The sequence below is a fragment of the Helianthus annuus genome, chromosome 5 (genome assembly GCF_002127325.2).
Source record: "Helianthus annuus cultivar XRQ/B chromosome 5, HanXRQr2.0-SUNRISE, whole genome shotgun sequence".
Taxonomy (NCBI): domain Eukaryota; kingdom Viridiplantae; phylum Streptophyta; class Magnoliopsida; order Asterales; family Asteraceae; genus Helianthus; species Helianthus annuus.
In genome coordinates, this window is record NC_035437.2 from 107,575,118 (window position 1) to 107,597,005 (window position 21,888).

Below are 21,888 nucleotides of genomic sequence, written 5' to 3' on the forward strand. Positions count from 1 at the left end.
ACAAACAAAATCATATATCAATCTAACACATGATCATGAACATTATAAGCTTCCTACTCATTACACAATCTCTACAAAGTGGGTTTTCACTATACCTATCATACAATCCCAAAATCAAACATGATTCTTGTTCTAGAAAGCAATCTTAACTCAGATTTCTCACATTTGATACAACAAATCGAAATTGGGTTTGACCCCTCATTCAACAAATCACAATTTCAGAAAATTAAACTTACCACTTCACTAATTAGGGTTAGATTTTCGGAAAAAGGGGCTCATGCATCGAATTTTCTTGTGATTTAGGCTTCAATTTCTTGATATCTTGAGTTTAGGATTTTCCCTTCTCTTCCTGTTCTTGGTCGATCGATCCCCAGGGACTTCTTTACTATCTTTTTGAGTTTTAATTGTTTTTAGTAATTAAATTTAATCATTTAACACTTAACCCCCTTAGACTTAATTACTAATTACAATTCCTAATGTTAAACCACATTTAGCTACCATCTTACCATACATACTTAACTATGTTAAGTTTACTATTTACCTTTACTTATTATTTATCATTTTTGGGGCGCTACAATTCTACCCCCCTTAAAAGAGGTTTCGTCCTCGAAACCTGAACATATATTCCATTTAAATGTGTACATACCAAAGAGAAACGGATAGTGCTTCCTCATTTCATCTTCTGCTTCCCATGTAAGTTCTGACCCCTTTCGATGCTGCCATTGCACCAACACTTGTCTAACAGCTTTGTTGCGGAGATTCTTCACCTTAACGTCTTTAATAGCTATTGGTCTTTCAACATAGTTCAATGCCTCGTCTAACTCTATATCATCAAGAGGTACTAATGTTGTTTCATCCGCAAGACACTTTCTCAATTGTGATACATGGAAGGTATTGTGAATCCCGTCCAGAGTAGGCGGTAATTCTAATCGATATGCAACTTTTCCAACCCGACCCAAGATTTTAAACGGTCCGATATAACGAGGACCCAATTTACCCCGTTTGTGAAAACGGATTATACCCTTCCATGGGGACACTTTCAGCAGTACCAAGTCTCCGACTTGAAATTCAATGGGACGCCTTCTTTTGTCTGAATAAGCTTTTTGTCGATCCTGGGCTGCTTTCAGTCGAGCTCTAACCAGCTTAATCTTTTCATTCGTCAATGCAATTAAATCACTTGGCGCAAGCTCTCTTTGCCCCACTTCTCCCCAGCATACGGGAGTTCTACATTTCCTCCCGTACAGTAATTCATACGGAGCCATTTGGATACCACTATGGTAACTATTATTATAGGAAAATTCCACTAGTGGTAAATGGTCATCCCAACTTCCCCCAAAATCTAGGGCACACGCCCTCAGCATATCAACAAGTGTTTGAATAGTTCTTTCTGACTGGCCGTCAGTTTGAGGGTGATAGGCAGTACTTATGTGCAATTTCGTACCCACACTCTCGTGAAACTTTCGCCAGTATCAAGATGTAAATCTAGTATCCCGATCCGAGACAATTGACACGGGCATGCCGTGTCGAGATATAATCTCGTTCATGTAGATTTCCGCCATTTTCTCGGAAGAGTAGGCTTCTTTAATGGGTAGAAAATGAGCGCTTTTCGTAAGTCGGTCCACGATTACCCATACCGTATCATGCCCCTTTTTCGTTCTAGGAAGCTTGGTTACCAAATCCATCGTTAATTCCTCCCACTTCCATACCGGTATTTCCAAGGGTTGTAATTCCCCGTACGGCTTTTGATGCTCGGCTTTCACTTGGGAACATGTTAAGCATTTCGCGACATATTTGACTATATCGTGTTTCATGCCCGGCCACCAATAATTGGCCTTCAAGTCCCGATACATATTTGTAGCCCCGGGGTGGACCGAATATCGTGACTTATGTGCCTCGTCGAGTAGAGCGGCCTTGACTTCACAGAATCGGGGTATCCAAATTCGGCCGAATCGCGTCTTGAGTCCGGTCGAATTTTCTTCTAATTTATCGATTACACCTTTTAATCTTTCTTTATTTAAGTCTTCCGCTCCAAGCGACTCTATTTGAGATTCACGTATCGTTTCAAGTAATCGTGGCGTAACTATCATCTTCATAGACTTTACACGAAGAGGAGACGAATACTCTCTTCGGCTTAACGCATCGGCTACCACGTTTGCTTTTCCCGGGTGATAAAGGATATCACAATCATAATCATTGATAAGTTCCAGCCATCTCCGTTGCCTCATATTTAAGTCTTTCTGCTCGAAGAGATGCTTGAGGCTTTTATTGTGCATCTCGTGCCGTACAAATAATGTCTCCAAATCTTTAAGCCGAACACTACCGCTGCCAATTCTAGATCGTGAGTCGGGTAGTTTACTTCATGCGACTTCAATTGTCTTGAAGCATAAGCGATAACTCTTCCCCTTTGCATCAGAATTCAGCCTAATCCCTGGTGTGAAGCGTCTGAATAGACCACCAGGTCTTCAGTTCCATCCGGTAATGTCATGACTGGGGGACGTGATAGTTTCTCCTTTAACATTTGAAAAGCCTCCTCCTATTCTTTACCCCACACAAACTTCTCTTTCTTTCTTGTCAGTTTTGTTAAGGGTAAGGCTATCTTTGAAAAATCCTGTATGAACCTTCTATAGTACCCCGCAAGGCCCAGAAAACTTCTTATCTCTGTCGGGTTCTTCGGAGAAACCCACTTCATTACAGCATCAATCTTTGAGGGATCAACTAAAACACCCTCCGAATTGATCACATGCCCCAGAAACTGCACTTCTCTGAGCCAAAAGGCGCATTTTGAGAATTTTGCGTACAGTTTCTCCTTACGGAGAACTTCAAGTACTTCACGCAAGTGCATTGCATGTTCGTCTTTGCTTCGTGAATAAACTAGAATATCGTCTATGAACACAATCACAGATTTATCCAACATAGATCGGCATACCCGGTTCATAAGATCCATAAACGCACCCGGCGCATTCGTCAATCCAAACGACATGACTAGGAATTCGTAATGCCCATAACGGGTTCTAAACGCGGTCTTTGGAATATCTTCTTCCCGTACCCTAACTTGATGGTACCCCGAACGCAGGTCTATCTTCGAGAACCAACTCACCCCTTGTAATTGATCAAAAAGGTCATCAATTCTAGGTAAAGGGTAGCGGTTCTTTACGGTTAGCTTATTTAATTCTCTATAGTCGACACACATGCGCATCGACCCGTCTTTCTTTTTAACAAATAGGACAGGTGCTCCCCAAGGCGACACACTTGGGCGTATGAAGCCCTTATCTAGAAGATCTTGTAATTGTGTCATTAATTCCCGCATCTCAGTGGGAGCCAACCTATAGGGAGCCTTCGCAACCGGTTTCGCACCCGGATTCAATTCGATACGAAATTCTACATCTCGCTCGGGAGGGAGTCCCGGCAATTCTTCCGGAAATACATCTGGAAATTCGTTTCGACGTCTTCAAACTTCAGGGAGCCTTGTTGAGTATCTACCACGTAAGCCAAGTATGCCCTACTCATTTTAAGTACATACTTAATGGCTTGAACAAGAGTACATAACTTCGCTTCCACCTTTCTTTCGCCTTGTATGTTTAATCGCCTTCCACTTGGAGATTGGAGAAGTATAGTTTTGGTTTCGCAATTTATCTCCGCGTGGTTTTTAGACATCCAATCCATACCCACTATTACTTTAAACTCCCCCAAATTCATAGGTATGAGATCAATATCAAACTCCTCATCTTCAATGGTTAATTTACAATTCTTACGTATTTCGTGCAACAAATAATTTTTGCTATCTGCTATTTCTACTTCTAAGGGCATCGACATTCGTTCAATCTTAAAGGAAGGATGTTGTACGATTTCACTAGAGATAAATGACATAGTGGCTCCGGTATCAAATAAAACATGAACCGGCATAGAATTTAACAGAAAGATACCTGAAACAACATTCGGATGAACCTTAGCCTCCTCGGATGTAATTTGAAACATTCTTCCTTTAGCCCTAGAACCCTCTTGCTTTTTATCTTCCTTTTTCGACTCTTGCAGAAGTTTTGGGCATTCTGAATTGATGTGCCCTTTTTCAAAACAGTTGAAGCAAGTCTTTGGGCTATTTGGACATTGATAAGATGAATGTCCCTCCTTACCACATATGTAACACCCCTTTTTGCCTAACAAACACTCTCCGGTATGGAGTTTCCCACAATTCTTGCAAGGAGTAATTCCACCTTTCGACTTACCCTTCCTTCCTTGATCCTGAAACTTCCCCTTTTTAGATGGACTGGAACTTGCACCCCTTTCACTTGGTCTCTTTTCACCTCGCTCTTCTTGCCTTTTAATTTCAATCTCTCTATCCCGTGCTAAATTAATAAGCTCATCAAGGGTTTCACAATTTGAGGGAGTGATGAACTCTCTAATTTCTGCCTTTAACACGCCATAGAAACGATTGATCTTCATTCTTTCAGTTGTTACAAAATCCCCACAGAACTTCATCTTATCCATGAAAGCGTTTGATATTTCGTTTACTGACTCATTTTTCTGCCAGAGGCGTAAGAAATCCTCCTGAATCTTGTCGATAACCGACTGAGGACAATGATATCTCATGAAGGGCTCCTTGAATTCTTGCCAAGTCATAAATTGAAGTCTATCTTCGCCTATTTCCTTACTGTGCGCATCCCACCAATCTTTCGCTTGATGGGTTAGTTGACCGGTAGCGAACATCACTTGATCTTCCTTATCGCACCGACTTCGTATAAATACCGCCTCTATATTCGAAATCCATCTTTCTACTTCTTGAGCTAATCGGGGAAGATTAGCTTGCTTAACCCCTTCCGCTACTTCTGTGACTTTGTTCTCAAATGCTTCTTGTCTAACCATATCATCATCATCATTAACGTTGCTTGCATCAGCCATCTATACAATAGCATATTTTCGTTTAATACTAATCACAAACTTTCCGTATATCATTGTTCATTAATCAGCATTTACTTAATCCATCTCATACAATTCGGTTCATCACTTTTGATTCTTACGAATTCATTCTTGTTGAAATCACTAATTGTGATTACATACACCTATTAAGCCTTATATGAATTCTACTTAGTCATGAAATAAGTTTTTGGATAGCCCGGCAACACAAAACGTGAAAAACAAAAAAAATCAGCAAATCGATATTGTGTAAGCCGTCGGCGACGGCTAGGATGCCCGTCGGCGACGGGCTCTTAAAATGGGCGTCGGACATGTTTACCCGTAGACAGGGTGTTAGGGCGTCGGACGGGGGTATGGCGTCGGCGACGGGTGTCTGGCCGTCGGCGACCGCCAGCCGTTTGTTAGTCCGCTGCAGCTTCGTTTTTTAACGTTTTAATTCTTTCTCAGGTCTGTTTTCCAGCCGTACGGTACCTGGAATTCATTGTTTTGCCACCCATAATGATTACTTCACATCCTTAACTTAACTTTACATCTCAAACTCATTACATATACTAGTATTCATCGGGAACTTAAATTATTACCTCATTGGCGATCTTGGAGCGAGCACACTTTCGAACGAGCCATTGGTTTGAGTTCAAGCATCGCGTTAAGAGCTCGAATCCCTCAAACCTAGGCTCTGATACCAACTTGAAACAACCGCTTTTCCGTAACTATGAAATCTTTTACAAAAGTAATTTAATAGACATCAATAATTCCAACTTTGATACATAATTGAATTTTACAAAAATTGGGCATTACCCGTTCGTAAAACGAACATGCCTCCTGTTTTCTTAACATAATCTACTAAATAACATTTTACAATCCAAAGACATAAAACTACCAAAAGTAAAGACAACGAGTTTTTCAAATGTACATCTACTAACAAAGTTGGACAAAACGGCAAGGTTTAGACCAAAAGATGAGAAAAGCTAGCGGAAGCGTTTGATATAATATGGCATGGGCACGTGCTCGCTCCAAATCTTCAAATCGCCTAAAGTGAGGATTTACCTACATTAACAACAAAATTTTTAAAGGTTAGTTATCACACTTGTTAAATCATAATTCTTTCGTTTTAGTTCCATCCGTATATGAACTTTTATCCTTTTTACGCATTCGACTACCCAAGTAATTGGGTTTGGCATAAACACTCTCAATGAGAGTTAAGCATACACTTTTGACCCGTTAAGTTGGGTTATTTGCTTTTAACATAAATTCTTCCTTCTATCGTATAACGGATTAAGCTTCTAGCATTCATTATAGCATTCAAAACCACCCATTCAAACGGATGGTATCTTATTCTTACTCGACTTGTTCACTAGAACCGGTCGACTTGCATAGCTTATTATAACTCTCATAACAACCAAATCCGCAAGGGATTTGCTAGTTACTTACTAATCACCATAGCCTTTTTGACAAAGATCAATTATCATATTATAAACAAAATTATAATTAAGGTTTTGTATGTAACGAAACATACCTCGATCTTGCGCGCCTTCCGTTTTCTTGGTGCTTGTACCTTCCTCCTTTACGCCTACATTAAAACATTCATTCTTTCATTTAGTCTATCGACTCATTCTACCATTTTCCATATACATTCATCTTTTAGGCATTTCATCGAACACTTGGTAGGCACAATAATTAAGGTACAAGGTACAAGTCTATTAAGCATATTCCTACTAGTTTATCATCACACGACAATCACATTCCCTTGAATTTACATAGTTAATTCATCCTAAATCAGTTTATCTTGCATTCATGTATTACAAACAAAATCATATATCAATCTAACACATGATCATGAACATTATAAGCTTCCTACTCATTACACAATCTCTACAAAGTGGGTTTTCACTATACCTATCATACAATCCCAAAATCATGCATGATTCTTGTTCTAGAAAGCAATCTTAACTCAGATTTCTCACATTTGATACAAGAAATCGAAATTGGGTTTGACCCCTCATTCAACAAATCACAATTTCAGAAAGTTAAACTTACCACTTCACTAATTAGGGTTAGATTTTCGGAAAAGGGGCTCATGCATCGAATTTTCTTGTGATTTAGGCTTCAATTTCTTGATATCTTGAGTTTAGGGTTTTCCCTTCTCTTCCTGTTCTTGGTCGATCGATCCCCAGGGACTTCTTTACTATCTTTTTGAGTTTTAATTGTTTTTAGTAATTAAATTTAATCATTTAACACTTAACCCCCTTAGACTTAATTACTAATTACAATTCCTAATGTTAAACCACATTTAGCTACCATCTTACCATACATACTTAACTATGTTAAGTTTACTATTTACCTTTACTTATTATTTATTATTTTTGGGGTGTTACAACGACTTCCAAACTTATCACTCTGAACAGTATATTGACCTGCAAGAAACAATATACATATCCAACAATTCATTACAAATGACTAAAGAAATAAAAAATTGTTCTTAAAAAATTTAACAAAACAGAGATTGGGAAAACTAAACGAAATAAATCAGTGAAATATAAATTACCCTGACACTTCCTAATCCTCGCATGCTTAATGACAACCATCACAGTCTCATTCGGAGAGTTTTGAGACAAAAAACATTAAATTGTTGTGCATACATATTCCATAAAGTACAACGGACTACCTCTCCCCTAAAAGAAAAAGATAAAACAACAGCATTAAAAGTTAAATACAATCATTTGCGTTCTTGTGAGAAATAGATAATAAGAGCCAAAACTGGTACACAACAGTGTATATCTCTTAACATCTGATGGCCCTCATCCACTGTTTGTATACTACAACTGCTGTCCATTAAGTACTGCTTGTTTACTTTGTCTGTAGTAATAGTATCAGACCTTAGCTAGCAGTAGTTATATGCAACAGTGGTTAAAGGTTGTTAGGTTGTTAGATGGGGGAGCAATACAAAGATACTGCCATGGATCATTATAACACTCGTTAAAAGTAATTATAACGCGACCAAATAGCCAACTTATAAGAACAACATATAGTAGATCTTTTAACTCAAAGAATAGCATTAAAAGAACAACATTGAAAGTTCATACACTCATTTACTGTGAATATAGTATATGATTTACTAATCATTTACATTAAATAATGAAAATGATTTACTATGAATCTACCATTAAATGCAATAAAGAACAACCATTTAATCATTGGTATTATATTAAATAAGAGCAACCATTTAATGAACTTTTTTATAAAATAATCTAATCATTGGTATTGTATTAAATAAGAACAACCATTTAATGAACTTTTATATAAAATAAAAGAATCATTGGAATTATATTAAATACAATCATAACACACAAACAAATTTATATAAATGGCAAATTAGAAATTACTGGACATCTTGAAGATCCAAATTCATCTTTTTTCTTTCATTAGGAAAGATTTCCACATCTCCACACGAGACAGCGATTCCAGCAACATCTAAAATGTTAAAAATCGCAACAGAAATTAGTGACATTGAAAAGCGAGGCAAAACATATAACAGATTATCAGAAACAGTCATACCGCACGTGAGCATATCCTTTCCATCTCCACTAAGAATGTGTGAATGTGAGATGAAATTAAATCCGTAATCAACACCTTGCCAACCATTCGCACGTGTAACAACCGTACATCGGTAAAAGTTAATCTTGTAACCATGGTTAATAACTTTGTAAGCATCAGTGTTTTCTCCAACACCAAATCTGGAGAGAATAACAACTTCATCCTCATGAAGCTGTGAGATAAACACAGGGATTAATGGAGCCTTAATCTGTCACACCCCAACCGATGGAGGAATCATCGGGGCATGGCACTGAGCGAAAAAGATTGTCCAAAAGTTTCCATAACAACTATTTATATAATCCAGTTAAAGATACATCCCATACCGTATCCCGAATAAACAAACACATTATTACAAATAACATCCAAACAAGTAATTTTGTTCCGACAACTCAGATTTAATTTAATACAAAACATAAATATTATTCAAATGCTCCTAAAGACCCAGCCTGACAAGATCTACAGACAACTATGCCCTAGTTGTTCTTTCCGGACAGACAACATTTTTGTTGGGGGCCTCTAGAGCTTTATTCTAGCCTCGCTTTCCTAGCAAGCAAACATCTTAAACACCTGTCACATACGTTAAAATACAGTCAATACATAAATGTAAAGGTGAGCATACAAGTTTGATATAGCATATAGAGTTCGAATAGTTTACGCATAACCAGCACGTACACAGAGGAAAACGAAGCATGTTAATTATCGACATGGATCTATCGATACCAATGACTGCGGGTTAACCGTCCGAGACGGTTCATAATACATGGTTACCACCGTAATCCATGCAAGCAATTGTCCTTAACAACCCCCTTGTGAACGGGTGCTGAGTCCAAACTATAGTACTACGTCGTGAAGGCAGGTAGACAGCATTCCACGTGTAAACACAATCAACAAGCATTCATTCAATCACGTAATACATGCGAATCGGTTAGCGTTCAAATAATTGAGTACTGTGTTCGATAGTGATTTTGATAAGTAACGTATGTAACACCCAAAAGTGCTAAAAGCAAAAGGGGATCGAGTATACTCACAGCGATTGGTTAATGGATTGAAGGGAGCGCTTGAGAGTAGGGTTAGCCTGAACAGTTCGATAGCATAATGATGAGTACACATAGAATGAAAACAAGTGTACACGGGTCGAACAGCTTAGTCGATCGAACGGCAGGTTCGATCGGGTGGGTTGTTCATTCGGCTGGACAATCCGTTCGGACAGCCTGCCCGATCGGCCGGTAGGCTCGATCGGTTGGACTGTTCGAGTGGATTGTTTCTTCCTTTGATGTGTTTGTGTGTGAGGATTTGAAGTTTTCGTTGTAGCATTTGAGAACACTGAAGTGTTCTTACCTTTCAGGTCGATCGATCGAACGGTCTGTTCGATCGGTCGGCTTATCCGACCGGTTAGGAACTTCAGTAGTAGCCCTCATTAGGTTGTCACTCGATCGAGCAGCATATCCGATCGAGCAGCCTGTTCGTTCTGATAGCATGTTCGATCGGGTGGCACCCCAATGCGTCGAACGAGTTGAAAAATCGATTAAGTGTTGAAGCATAGTATCTCATGATCTGAAGAGTAATGTTTACCAATCGATTAAGTTGTTCGATCGGTCATTATTTCGTTCAATACCATTCCACATGAATTTGTCAAGGTGTGGGGCCACATGCTAGCAGATCGGCTGGCCTGGTCGATCGGCTGACATGTCCGATCGGTTGGGCTGTTCTTTCGAACAGCCTAACCGTTCGGTCAGCATCCTGACCTGGTTGGCCTATTCGTCTAACACTTGGTTGTTCCGCTTAATTAACGTTATGTTGAGGTAGTTTGACAACGAGTTGAACTCTGTCACTGTCGTTCTTATTTGTTTCTCCTGCTCAGACAAGAATCACCCAAGTCCGGCCGATGAACGATTCAGAACGTCAGTTTAACGTTTAACCCTTAGTAGGTGAACCTCGTAGATAGAACCCGAATCTTGAACCACCCAACCATTGGAATGATCGGTGAGTCGGCTCAAGCTCCGTTTCTACCGGTTTGAAAGCATTGAGTGTAAAGGAGTTGAAAGGAAGTTGGAAATCCTCTTTTCAATCCTTTACATCGTGTAAATGTTTAGATCTCTGATAGATCCTGACTTGTTTATGTGGAAATCGGTTGGATCCGAGCTATTCATGGTGGATTGAGGCCAAACCACGATGTTCTTGAAGAACACCATGATGACATCATCCTAGAATGCTTAGATCTTGATGATTTCACGGTCAGAAATCAAGATTTGAAAGTGTGTAGAAGTGTGCATTGATCAAGAAAGTACAAGATTTAGGTTGGAAACTTACCGAAATCGGAAGAAATCTGAGGAAAAGAGGAGGAGCACGAGCTGGTCGGTCAGAGCTTTCCAAAAGTGGAACGGATGACAATGACAGCCCTATTTATAGGCTCCAAAAGAGGAAAGGGCTGGCCGATCGGCCAGGGATCCCGATCGGACAGCCTGCTCAATCAGACAGTCCGTCCGATCGGCTGACAGCCTGATCGATCAACAGCCTGGTTCGAGTGTTCGGTGCGACGATTTTCGATATTTCGATTTCGATTGAAGACGAGACGAGCACGATAGAGTTTCCTATTCGAATTACTTTCAGTCCCAACTACTATATCTAACATACAATCTCCTATGATTCACCCTATCCTTACGTTACCATTCGTCGTAGTTCGATTTAGATTGCATTCGATTTGAGTTTCGAGTTTCGATCCGAGTTTCGATTGATTCAATTGATCACCACACAAAACATAAAGTAAACACGCACAGGCAACACATAAGGCACACACACACGTATACAATAACCAAAGTTTGCATAATTCGAGATTCGAGTTCGATGATAGCTAGATCGGTTTGATTACTGATTAGTTAACTTTATCGCATTGTTACTTCCTACTAATCACAGTCGTAAATCGGTTCGCGTCGATAAAACATTCGATTACTTCGATTCTTCCTGATTACAACACTTACTCCACATAATACAAATAAAATTGAAAATAGACTATCTATAGTCAAAGAAAGTCAAAGTTGACTTGGACTTTGACTTTGACTTTGACATTCGAAAACACGGGGTGTTACAGCCTCCCCTTGTTTATGGAATTTCGTCCTGAAATTAGGCTCGAAGCTGCACAGCACCGTGAATTACCGATTGGACGCTTCAGATCTTTATTTGAACAACTGCGGGTACTTGGCCTTCATGTCGCTTTCGAGTTCCCAAGTGAACTCCGCGCCTCGTTTGCCTTCCTATCGAACTTTCATGATAGGGATGCGAGAGCGCCTGAGTTGCTTGGTTTGGCGATCCATGATTTCGACAGGCTTTTCCACGAAGTGTAGCATTTCGTTGACCTGAAGATCGTCGAGAGGTACAATCAAATCATGATCAGCTAGGCACTTTCGGAGGTTTGACACATGGAAAGTCGGGTGGACGTTACTGAGTTCCTCCGGTAGCTCGAGTTTGTAGGCGACTTTTCCGATCCTTTCCAGAATCTTAAAAGGTCCAACATATCTAGGCGCCAGTTTCCCTTTCTTGCCGAATCTGACTACACCCTTCCAAGGGGATACCTTTAGGAGTACGTAGTCGCCAACGTCAAATTCAAGGGGCTTGCGTCTTCTATCGGCGTAACTTTTCTGTCTATCCCTGGCCTTTGCCAAGTTGTCGCGGATGTGGAGGATTTTGTCAGTCGTTTCTTGTAGTATCTCGGGACCGGTTAATTGCGAATGACCGATCTCGTGCCACACAATAGGCGAACGACACCTTCTTCCATACAGGGCCTCGATTGGTGCCATTTGTATGCTAGCATGATAGCTGTTGTTGTACGAATATTCGACTAGCGGCAGGTGTTTGTTCCAACTACCACCGAAATCTATGACACACGCGCGGAGCATGTCTTCAAGAGTACGGATCGTTCTTTCAGTTTGCCCGTCGGTTTGAGGATGGAATGTAGTACTCAGGTTAAGCGACGTACCAAGGGCTGCTTGAAACGTTTCCCACAGTCGCGAAGTAAACCGAGCGTCACGGTCTGAAATGATATCACGAGGCGTACCATGATTACAGATGATCTCGTCAGTGTAGATTTGGGCTAGTCGTTCCACCTTGTAGTCTTCCCGTATTGGCAGAAAATGGGCTGATTTGGTCAGACGATCTACTATAACCCAAATGCTGTCATGACCTGATGGCGTGGGCGGAAGTTTGGTTATGAAATACATAGCTATACTCTCCCACTTACATATAGGGATTGGAGGTTATTCGAGTAAGCCGGAAGGTCGTTGATGTTCAGCCTTGACTCTTGCACAAGTCAGGCAACCTCCAACATAGAGAGCGATATCTCGTTTCATTCCCAGCCACCAGTACTTGTAACGAAGGTCCTGGTACATTTTATCGGAACCGGGATGAATGGAGTATCGGGACTTGTGGGCTTCATTCATTATAATCTTTCGCAAATCGGTCCGCTTGGGGATCCAGATTCAGTCCAGGTAATAGAAAATCCCATCTGCTTTGCTTACAAGCTAAGCTCCGTCGTGATATATTCTTTCCTTCTTCAAAGTGCGTTCGTTGAAAAAAGCATGCTGAGCTTCGCGGATAAGAGCTTCGAGGTTGTGCTGGGCTTGGGTATTGCGAATACTAAGCAAATAACTCCGTCTGCTGAGTGCGTCGGCAACAACATTTGCCTTGCCTGGGTGATAACAAATCTCACAGTCGTAATCGTTAAGAAGTTCTACCCATCGGCGTTGACGCATGTTAAGTTCTTTTTGATTAAAGATGTGTTGTAAACTCCTGTGATCGGTGAAGATCGTACACTTGGTACCATACAGGTAGTGTCGCCAAATCTTCAATGCAAAAACAACTGCGCCTAGCTCGAGATCGTGGGTTGTATAGTTCTTCTCGTGGATTTTGAGCTGACGAGATGCGTAAGCTATAACCTTGTCTCGTTGCATGAGGACACAACCGAGACCTAGGCTAGAAGCATCACAGTAGACAATGAAATCGTCGTTTCCGTCCGGCAACGTGAGAACGGGAGCATTGCAGAGCTTGCGCTTGAGGGTTTGAAAGGCAGACTCTTGTTCCGTTTCCCAAACAAAGTCCTGTCTTTATGGGTAAGAGCGGTAAGTGGCACAGCGATCTTAGAGAATCCTTCGATAAACCGTCGGTAATAACCCGCTAATCCGAGAAATGATCGGACTTCTGACGAGTTCTTTGGCGTAATCCAACTTTTAACTGCTTCAATCTTCGCGGGATTGACATGGATACCCAGACTATTCACGATGTGACCCAGAAACTGAACCTCCTCCAACCAGAATTTGCACTTGGAGAATTTGGCATAGAGTTGGTTCCCCTGGAGTAACTCGAGGACCAAACGTAGATGTTGCGCGTGTTCGGTTTTCGATCTGAAATAAACCAGGACATCGTCGATGAACACAATGACGAAACGGTCAAGATAAGGCTTACACACGCGTTTCATCAGATCCATAAAAACCGCGGGTGCGTTGGTTAGACCAAAAGGCATAACAACGAACTCATAGTGGCCGTAGCGTGTACGAAAAGCTGTTTTAGGTACATCTTCTTCTTGTATGCGCAACTGATGATAGCCTGAACATAAATCAATCTTCGAGAAACACTTGGCACCTTGCAGCTGATCAAATAAGTCATCGATTCGAGGCAAAGGGTAACGGTTCTTAATGGTTAGCTTATTCAATTCCCGATAGTCGATGCACATCCTGAACGACCCATCCTTCTTTTTGACGAAGAGGACTGGCGTGCCCCAAGGAGTGGTGCTCAGGCGAATAAAGCCTTTTTCAAGTAACTCCTGGAGTTGGTTCGAGAGTTCCCTCATTTCGGATGGCGCGAGTCGGTAAGGGGCTTTGGCAACAGGGTTAGCTCCAGGAATGAGGTCGATACGAAAGTCGATATCACGACTTGGCAGTAGTCCAGGAAGATCATTAGGGAACATCTGAGGAAATTCACGAACCATTGGAACGTCTTTGACTTCAACCTTCTTTTTCTTTTCCTTCTCTGCTACTACATTGTTGGCCAAGAAAGCGTTGTATTCCTTGTGGAGATACTTGCCAGCTTGGACACATAACATAAGTTTAAGACCTTTCGAAGCTGTCTGTGACACTTCGGATTTTCCCGGACAACTATTCCTGTATTCAACCTACTTGTATATATATATATATATGGCTTATGTATTAAATGAATGGCTTATATATTAAATGAAAAAGTTGTGTATTGTTTTGATGTTCTATGTGATCCTTGCATTGTGTGTATGTATGATATGTATATACATATATAGGTATGAGTGTGTATTATATATGTGAGCCGAGACCCGCAAACCCGACTCGAGACCACCCGGTCTCGAGTGAACCGTGAACAACAAAAGGGGCCGGTTGTTTGGTTTGGGCCGGTTAAGGCCTTGTGACCGAGAACCCAACCCGGAACACCCCTAAGCCCACTCGAGATCCTATATAAACCAACCCTCCCCTCCCTTAACCATTTTTACAACACTTTCCTACTCTCCTCTCATCTCCTCTCACTAAACCCTAAAACCCTAAGATCATCAACCTCCTCTCATCTCCTCTTCCTACTCGGAACCAACCGGAGACACCAAGGCCCCCGGATCGAGCTCAAGATCACCATCCGAAAGTCGGTTCATCGGATCTTCACACCCTCTACATCAACCGGTTAGTGTTTTGTTGGTTAATATGGTTCTCGGTTGATTATTAGTGGTATGTTAGATAGCATTGTTATTGGTTAGTGCTTGATTGTTGATGTTGTAGTTATGAAATGCTTGTTTGGTGATAAAAGTGGTTGCTTGAAATGAATCTTGTGTCTTAATGAAAATGATCCGATTTTGTGATAAATAGTTTTGTTATTCGGTTAATGTTAGATGCTTGTTTGAATGATTTTGACCGAATAATATGCATGATTTGCTTGATCTCACGAGTTGTGATTTATGATGAAGCATGCTAGACTAGGAACCGAGAATAATAATGCCGATTATGTTAAAACAGATTGTGTTAAATATGTGTTCTTTGATCTTATGGTTTTGTGCTTAAATGATGAATGTGGTTTGAATATTGTTTGATTATATGATGAACAGTTTGAAGATGGTTTGTATATTCAAAATATGTGTGTGTTTGATCCATTTTAGACAAGGGTTAGACAAGAAAACATGTTTTAGTGGCATAGTACAATCTGATTTCATGAAATTGCAATTCTATTGGCCAGTACTGTTTGCAGGTTCTAGAAACTGATTCATGTGCACGTAATCACGGTTGCGAGTCGCAACCTTTGGTTGCTACTCGAGACCACAGCAGGATTTGTCGAGACCTCCCGGTTGCGAGTCGTAATCGACGCGTATCGAGTCCGGTTGCGAGTCGTAACCACTGCTGCTTTGTCGGAACCGCTAGTTGCGAGTCGTAACCTCTGGTTGCGACTCGTAACCAAAACGTGATGAACCGAGACCTCGGTTGCGAGTCGCAACCTTGGTTGCGAGTCACTCTTGTCTCGACTGGACTGTTTTAGGGTTATTGGGCTTTTGACTGTTGGGCTTACTGTTAACTGGATTGCTTGTGTATCTGTTACTGTTTAGGCCCAATACCCCACTGTTTGTGTATTGCATGTTATACGTGATTGCCTTGTATTGCCATACGTGCTCACTATGTGTTTACTAGTACCCGACTTGACCCATATTTGGTAACCATGTTAGGACGTGGTGACCAACATACTTGACCGGGTAAAAACATCTACCGAGCAACCCAAGGTGAGTTCACAACTTAAAAGCATGCGTCCCGGTGGTTTGGGACACGAGACTAGAACAACCCTATCCCCTTGTAAAGGGGATACCATTTACATTCCTTCCCTGGTTACTAGGAACAAACTTACTTTACCTTCCCTTGAGTTGGGAAACCTTTTTAGTTAATTACTGTTTATACGGAATGCAACCAACGGCACTAAACGCAACTCTATCACTCAAGTCCCTACTACATAATACCGATTAGTCGCCGGGGCCAGGCGAACGGGTTATTAGTTGATAGCGCTATTTAGGTCTTACCAGCCTCACACCGTGCCATGGTATGGGATCGGTCGTGAACTAATGTACTCAGGCATCCGTCAATGATGATAGAACATTGACATCGGGGCATCCTGCGGAAACGCAAACGGTTACCTAGTGTTCGGTATTGGAAAAACAGTTTAGTCGCTAACTTTTGGGGTAGCTCCCCATGGCATGTATAAACGGATAAATTAACTGGTGAAACGAGTTTTTGGTAATTAAAACTGGACAACTAGTGAACTCACTCAGCATTATTGTTGACTCCCTTACTGCATGCTTTGCAGGTGGCCAGTGACTGGAGCAGCTACTTGGGATGTGTAGTGGTCGTCTGCCCGTGTGTTGGGCATTTATCATGACTTACCTTATGAACATTGTTTAAAACTGTTATTTATGCTTCCGCTACTTATTACTGTTTGAACTTGAATCCTTAAACTCTGAACTTGATATTTGCTAATCTTATGGTTAGTAAGTATTACTTTTTATTATTAACTTAATTAGTCAGTATAATTGGTGGCTGGATCCTAGTCGGTCACGCCCTCGAAGCGGGTGTCATCCGCATGTGGAATTTGGGGGTGTGACAGATTGGTATCAGAGCCATTGGTTATAGTGAACTTGGTTTTAAAAAGGGGAAAAATCTTTTTGAGAAAAACCAGACTATAACCCGTGACTCGTGACGACACTATACTCCAAGTGCAAGGCTCGACTTATCTAACCTCATAGCTCGGACCCATATACTTGCTTATTTGTCTTATGCTTTCTGCTTTACTATACGTACTAGCTTGCCTGATTAGATAGATACACCTTCTCTCTTCTATCTCATTCTCGCTATGTTACGACACCACACTCATACTATGTTTTCTGGTTATGAAGACAATGAGTGGACGCGGACGAGGAAACGTCAACATGACACAGGCTCAGTTCACTAACCTGCTCAACACAGTGGCTGCAGCTTTCGCAGCTCACCCTATAGGTAAGCTCGTTGTTTTAGGATGTTTAGATCCTACCGCCACATCGTCTTTTCGCCTCTAAACCTATTTCACTTCACTCCTCGCAACAGGTCAGCCTGCGCCTGTGCAACCACGTGTTTGTACCTTCAAGACCTTCATGGATTGCAAGCCTCTTCCGTTCAGTGGCACTGAGGGTGCCATAGGTCTCCTACACTGGATCGAGAAGGTCGAAGCTGTCTTCGCTGTCTGCGAGTGTCCCCCTGCTAATTGGGTGAAGTTTGCTACTGGTACTCTAGAGGGAAGCGCACTTTCATGGTGGAAGGCGCAAATTCAAATGCTTGGTTTGGAGACTGCAAATGCTACTGCATGGGAAGATTTCAAAGATATGATCAAGGAAGAGTACTGTCACAGGGATGACATCCACAAACTCGAGGACGAGTACTATGAACTCAAGATGGTTGGGTCAGAGATTGAGACCTACACCAAGCTGTCCAACGACTATGCTGCTCTTTGTCCAAACATGTCACGACCTATGTACCGAAGGATCGAATTGTACATCAAGGGCTTAGTCCCGGAAATCAGGAGCCATGTAACCTCGGCCAACCTCACTGCCATACAGCCCGTGGTTCGTCTTGCCCACAAACTCACCAATCAGGCTGTGGAGGAGGGCAGGTTGCCCAAGAGGATCAGTGCTGCGGAAGGAAGTTCTAGTGATGGTAAACGAAAGTGGGATGGAAATCAGGGCAAAGATGCTAACCCTACTCAAGCCCCAGCTCAGCAAAGGAAAACTGACAACAACAAAGGCACTCAGCAACAGGGTGGCTACCGGGGAAGCTACCCCAAGTGCAACAAGTGTAACAGGCACCACAATGGGGCATGCAACAAGGGTCAGTGCCAGCGATGCCACAAGATGGGGCACGAAGCCAAGGATTGCAGAAGTCAGTTCCCAGCAAGGCAGAATCAGCAACAACCTCAACAGCAACAGCAGCAGGGAAACAACCGGGCATGTTTTAAATGCGGGGCAACAGGGCACATGCGAAAGGATTGCCCTGAACTGAATCAGAACCGCAACAACAATCAGGGAGCTGGGAATAATGAGCAAAACAACAACGCTGGGAATGGTGCGAGGGGAAGAGCTTTCGTGATTGGAGCTGGTGAAGCAAGGAACGATCCCAACGTCGTGGCGGGTAAGTTCCTACTTGATGATCGTTATGTTTCTGTGTTATTTGATTCCGGTGCCGATGCCAGTTATGTATCCCTTCGCATTAGTAAGAAACTTAAGCACCCGCCCGCATTATTAAGATCTAAGCACATCGTCGAGATAGCTAATGGTAAGAACATCGAGGCCACGCACATGATCCACGACTGCACACTAGAGTTGTCTGGCCACACGTTTAGTATCGATCTTTTCCCCGTCAAACTTGGAAGCTTTGATGTCGTCATTGGTATGGATTGGTTATCCAAACATCGCGCTGAGATCCTCTGTCAAGAGAAAGCAGTTCGTATACCTCGCCGTTCTGGCCAACCCCTCATCGTCAAAGGCAACAGAGGTGGAGAAGTCACAGGCATTATCTCGCTCCTGAAAGCCCAGAAGTGTTTACAAAAAGGGCACACCGCTATCCTAGCACTTGTCACCGACACCCACGAAAAGGAAAAGAGGATTGAAGATTTTCCTGTAGTACGTGATTATCCCGAGGTATTTCCTGAGGAACTACCTGGACTCCCTCCCCACCGTCAGGTCGAATTCCAAATCGAGCTAGCTCCTGGAGCAGCACCCATAGCTCGTGCACCATACCGTTTAGCCCCTGCAGAACTGAAGGAACTCTCTACGCAACTACAAGAACTACTGGATAAAGGATTTATCCGTCCTAGTTCATCACCCTGGGGAGCACCAGTACTCTTTGTCAAGAAGAAGGATGGCACATTCCGAATGTGCATCGACTATCGTGAGTTGAACAAGGTTACCATCAAGAATCGTTACCCTCTCCCGCGTATCGACGACCTATTCGATCAGCTGCAAGGATCGAGCTACTATTCTAAGATTGACCTGCGATCAGGCTACCATCAGCTGAGAGTTCGTAATGAAGACATCTCTAAGACTGCATTCAGGACTCGTTATGGTCATTACGAGTTCCTCGTTATGCCTTTTGGAATGACCAACGCACCGGCAGTGTTCATGGATCTTATGAACCGCGTATGTAAGCCTTACCTCGATAAATTCGTGATTGTGTTTATCGACGACATCCTGATTTATTCGAAAAGTCAAGAGGAGCATGAACAACACCTTCGCCTTATTTTGGAACTCCTTCGCAACGAGCAGCTGTACGCCAAATTCTCTAAATGTGACTTCTGGCTTCGAGAAGTCCATTTCCTCGGCCATGTAGTTAATAAGAACGGAATTCATGTTGATCCAGCCAAGATCGAATCGATAAAGAACTGGCCTACACCTAAGACTCCCACTGAAGTTCGCCAATTCATGGGATTGGCAGGTTACTACCGCAGATTCATTCAGGGATTCTCAAAGATTGCACAACCCCTCACGACTCTCACTCAGAAAGGCGTCGCCTACAAGTGGAATGAAGCACAGGAATCTGCTTTTCAGAGGCTTAAGGATAACCTCTGTAGCGCCCCTATTCTCTCGTTGCCTGAGGGCACTGACGACTTCGTAGTTTACTGCGATGCATCTATTCATGGGCTCGTTGCGTGTTGATGCAACGCGAGAAAGTTATTGCCTACGCCTCACGACAACTCAAGACGCATGAAAGAAACTACACTACGCACGACTTGGAACTGGGAGCAGTGGTTTTTGCTCTTAAGATATGGAGACATTACCTGTACGGTACCAAGTGCACTATTTACACCGATCACAGGAGTCTCGAGCATATCTTTAGGCAAAAGGAATTGAACATGCGACAACGTCGGTGGGTCGAACTCTTGAATGACTACGAATGCGCCATCAAATACCATCCGGGCAAGGCCAATGTCGTGGCAGACGCCCTCAGCCGAAAGGACACCGTACCAAAGCGCGTGCGAGCATTGCAACTTACCATCCAGTCTAACCTTCCTACCCATATCCGAAATGCTCAAGTCGAAGCATTGAAGCCGGAAAACATCAGGGCTGAGTCCCTGCGAGGATCGAGACAGCAACTAGAACAGAAAGAAGATGGTGCTTACTATGTAACAGGGCGCATTTGGGTTCCACTCTATGGAGATTTACGTGAACTCGTGATGGATGAAGCCCACAAGTCCCGCTACTCAGTACATCCTGGTTCGGACAAGATGTACCACGATTTGAAGACTACATATTGGTGGCCTGGTATGAAGGCCCACATAGCAGCATACGTCAGCAAATGTTTGACTTGCGCAAGAGTCAAGACAGAATACCAGAAGCCAGCAGGTCTACTCCAACAACCAGAAATCCCGAAATGGAAATGGGAGCAGATTTCCATGGATTTTGTTACAGGGCTACCTAGGTCTCAACGCGGAAATGATACTATCTGGGTAATAGTAGATCGATTGACCAAATCCGCGCACTTTCTGGCTATTAAGGAAACGGACAAGTTTTCTACCTTGGCGGAGATTTACTTAAAGGAAGTAGTTTCGAGGCACGGAGTGCCAACCTCAATTATTTCCGACCGCGACGCTCGTTTTACTTCGGAATTGTGGCAAACTATGCACAATTCCTTTGGCTCACGCTTGGACATGAGCACCGCATATCACCCGCAAACGGATGGACAGTCCGAACGCACCATCCAAACTCTAGAAGACATGCTTAGAGCGTGTGTGGTCGATTTTGGCAAGAACTGGGAGAAGCATCTACCGCTAGTAGAGTTCTCCTACAACAACAGTTACCACACTAGTATTCAGGCAGCACCTTTTGAGGCATTGTACGGTCGTAAATGCCGGTCACCTCTCTGCTGGGCAGAAATCGGTGATAGTCAAATCACGGGCCCAGAGATGGTGGTAGATACAACGGAAAAGATTGCCCAGATCAGACAACGCATGGCGGCAGCTCGTGACCGTCAGAAGAGTTACGCTGATAAGCGTAGGAAACCATTGGAATTCCAGGTAGGTGACTGGGTTCTACTTAAAGTCTCACCCTGGAAGGGTGTGGTTCGCTTTGGTAAACGGGGCAAGCTTAATCCGCGTTATATCGGACCATTTGAAATTACCGAGAAAATCGGTAAGGTTGCTTATAGATTGAACCTGCCTGAAGAACTGAGTGCGGTACACAACGTATTTCACGTATCTAACCTGAAGAAGTGTTTGTCGGATGAAACACTTGTGATTCCTTTTAAGGAACTGACGATTGACGAACAGCTACACTTTACTGAGGAACCGATTGAGATCACTGATCGAGAGATCAAAATCTTCAAA

The 21,888-nt window shown here is 42.5% G+C and overlaps 1 protein-coding gene across 1 annotated transcript; it reads right to left on the minus strand.

Annotated features, from left to right (window-relative positions):
- Window positions 1-3,378: 3,378 nt before the first annotated feature.
- Window positions 3,379-4,896, minus strand: LOC110943375. The gene has a single exon (XM_022185127.1). It carries the CDS (start codon window positions 4,894-4,896, stop codon window positions 3,379-3,381), a length of 1,518 nt encoding a protein of 505 aa, XP_022040819.1.
- Window positions 4,897-21,888: the final 16,992 nt, after the last annotated feature.

Coding starts and splice junctions, on each gene's coding strand:
- LOC110943375 (XM_022185127.1), bottom strand. CDS start 4,896: ATGGCTGATGCAAGCAACGTTAATGATGATGATGATATGGTTAGACAA.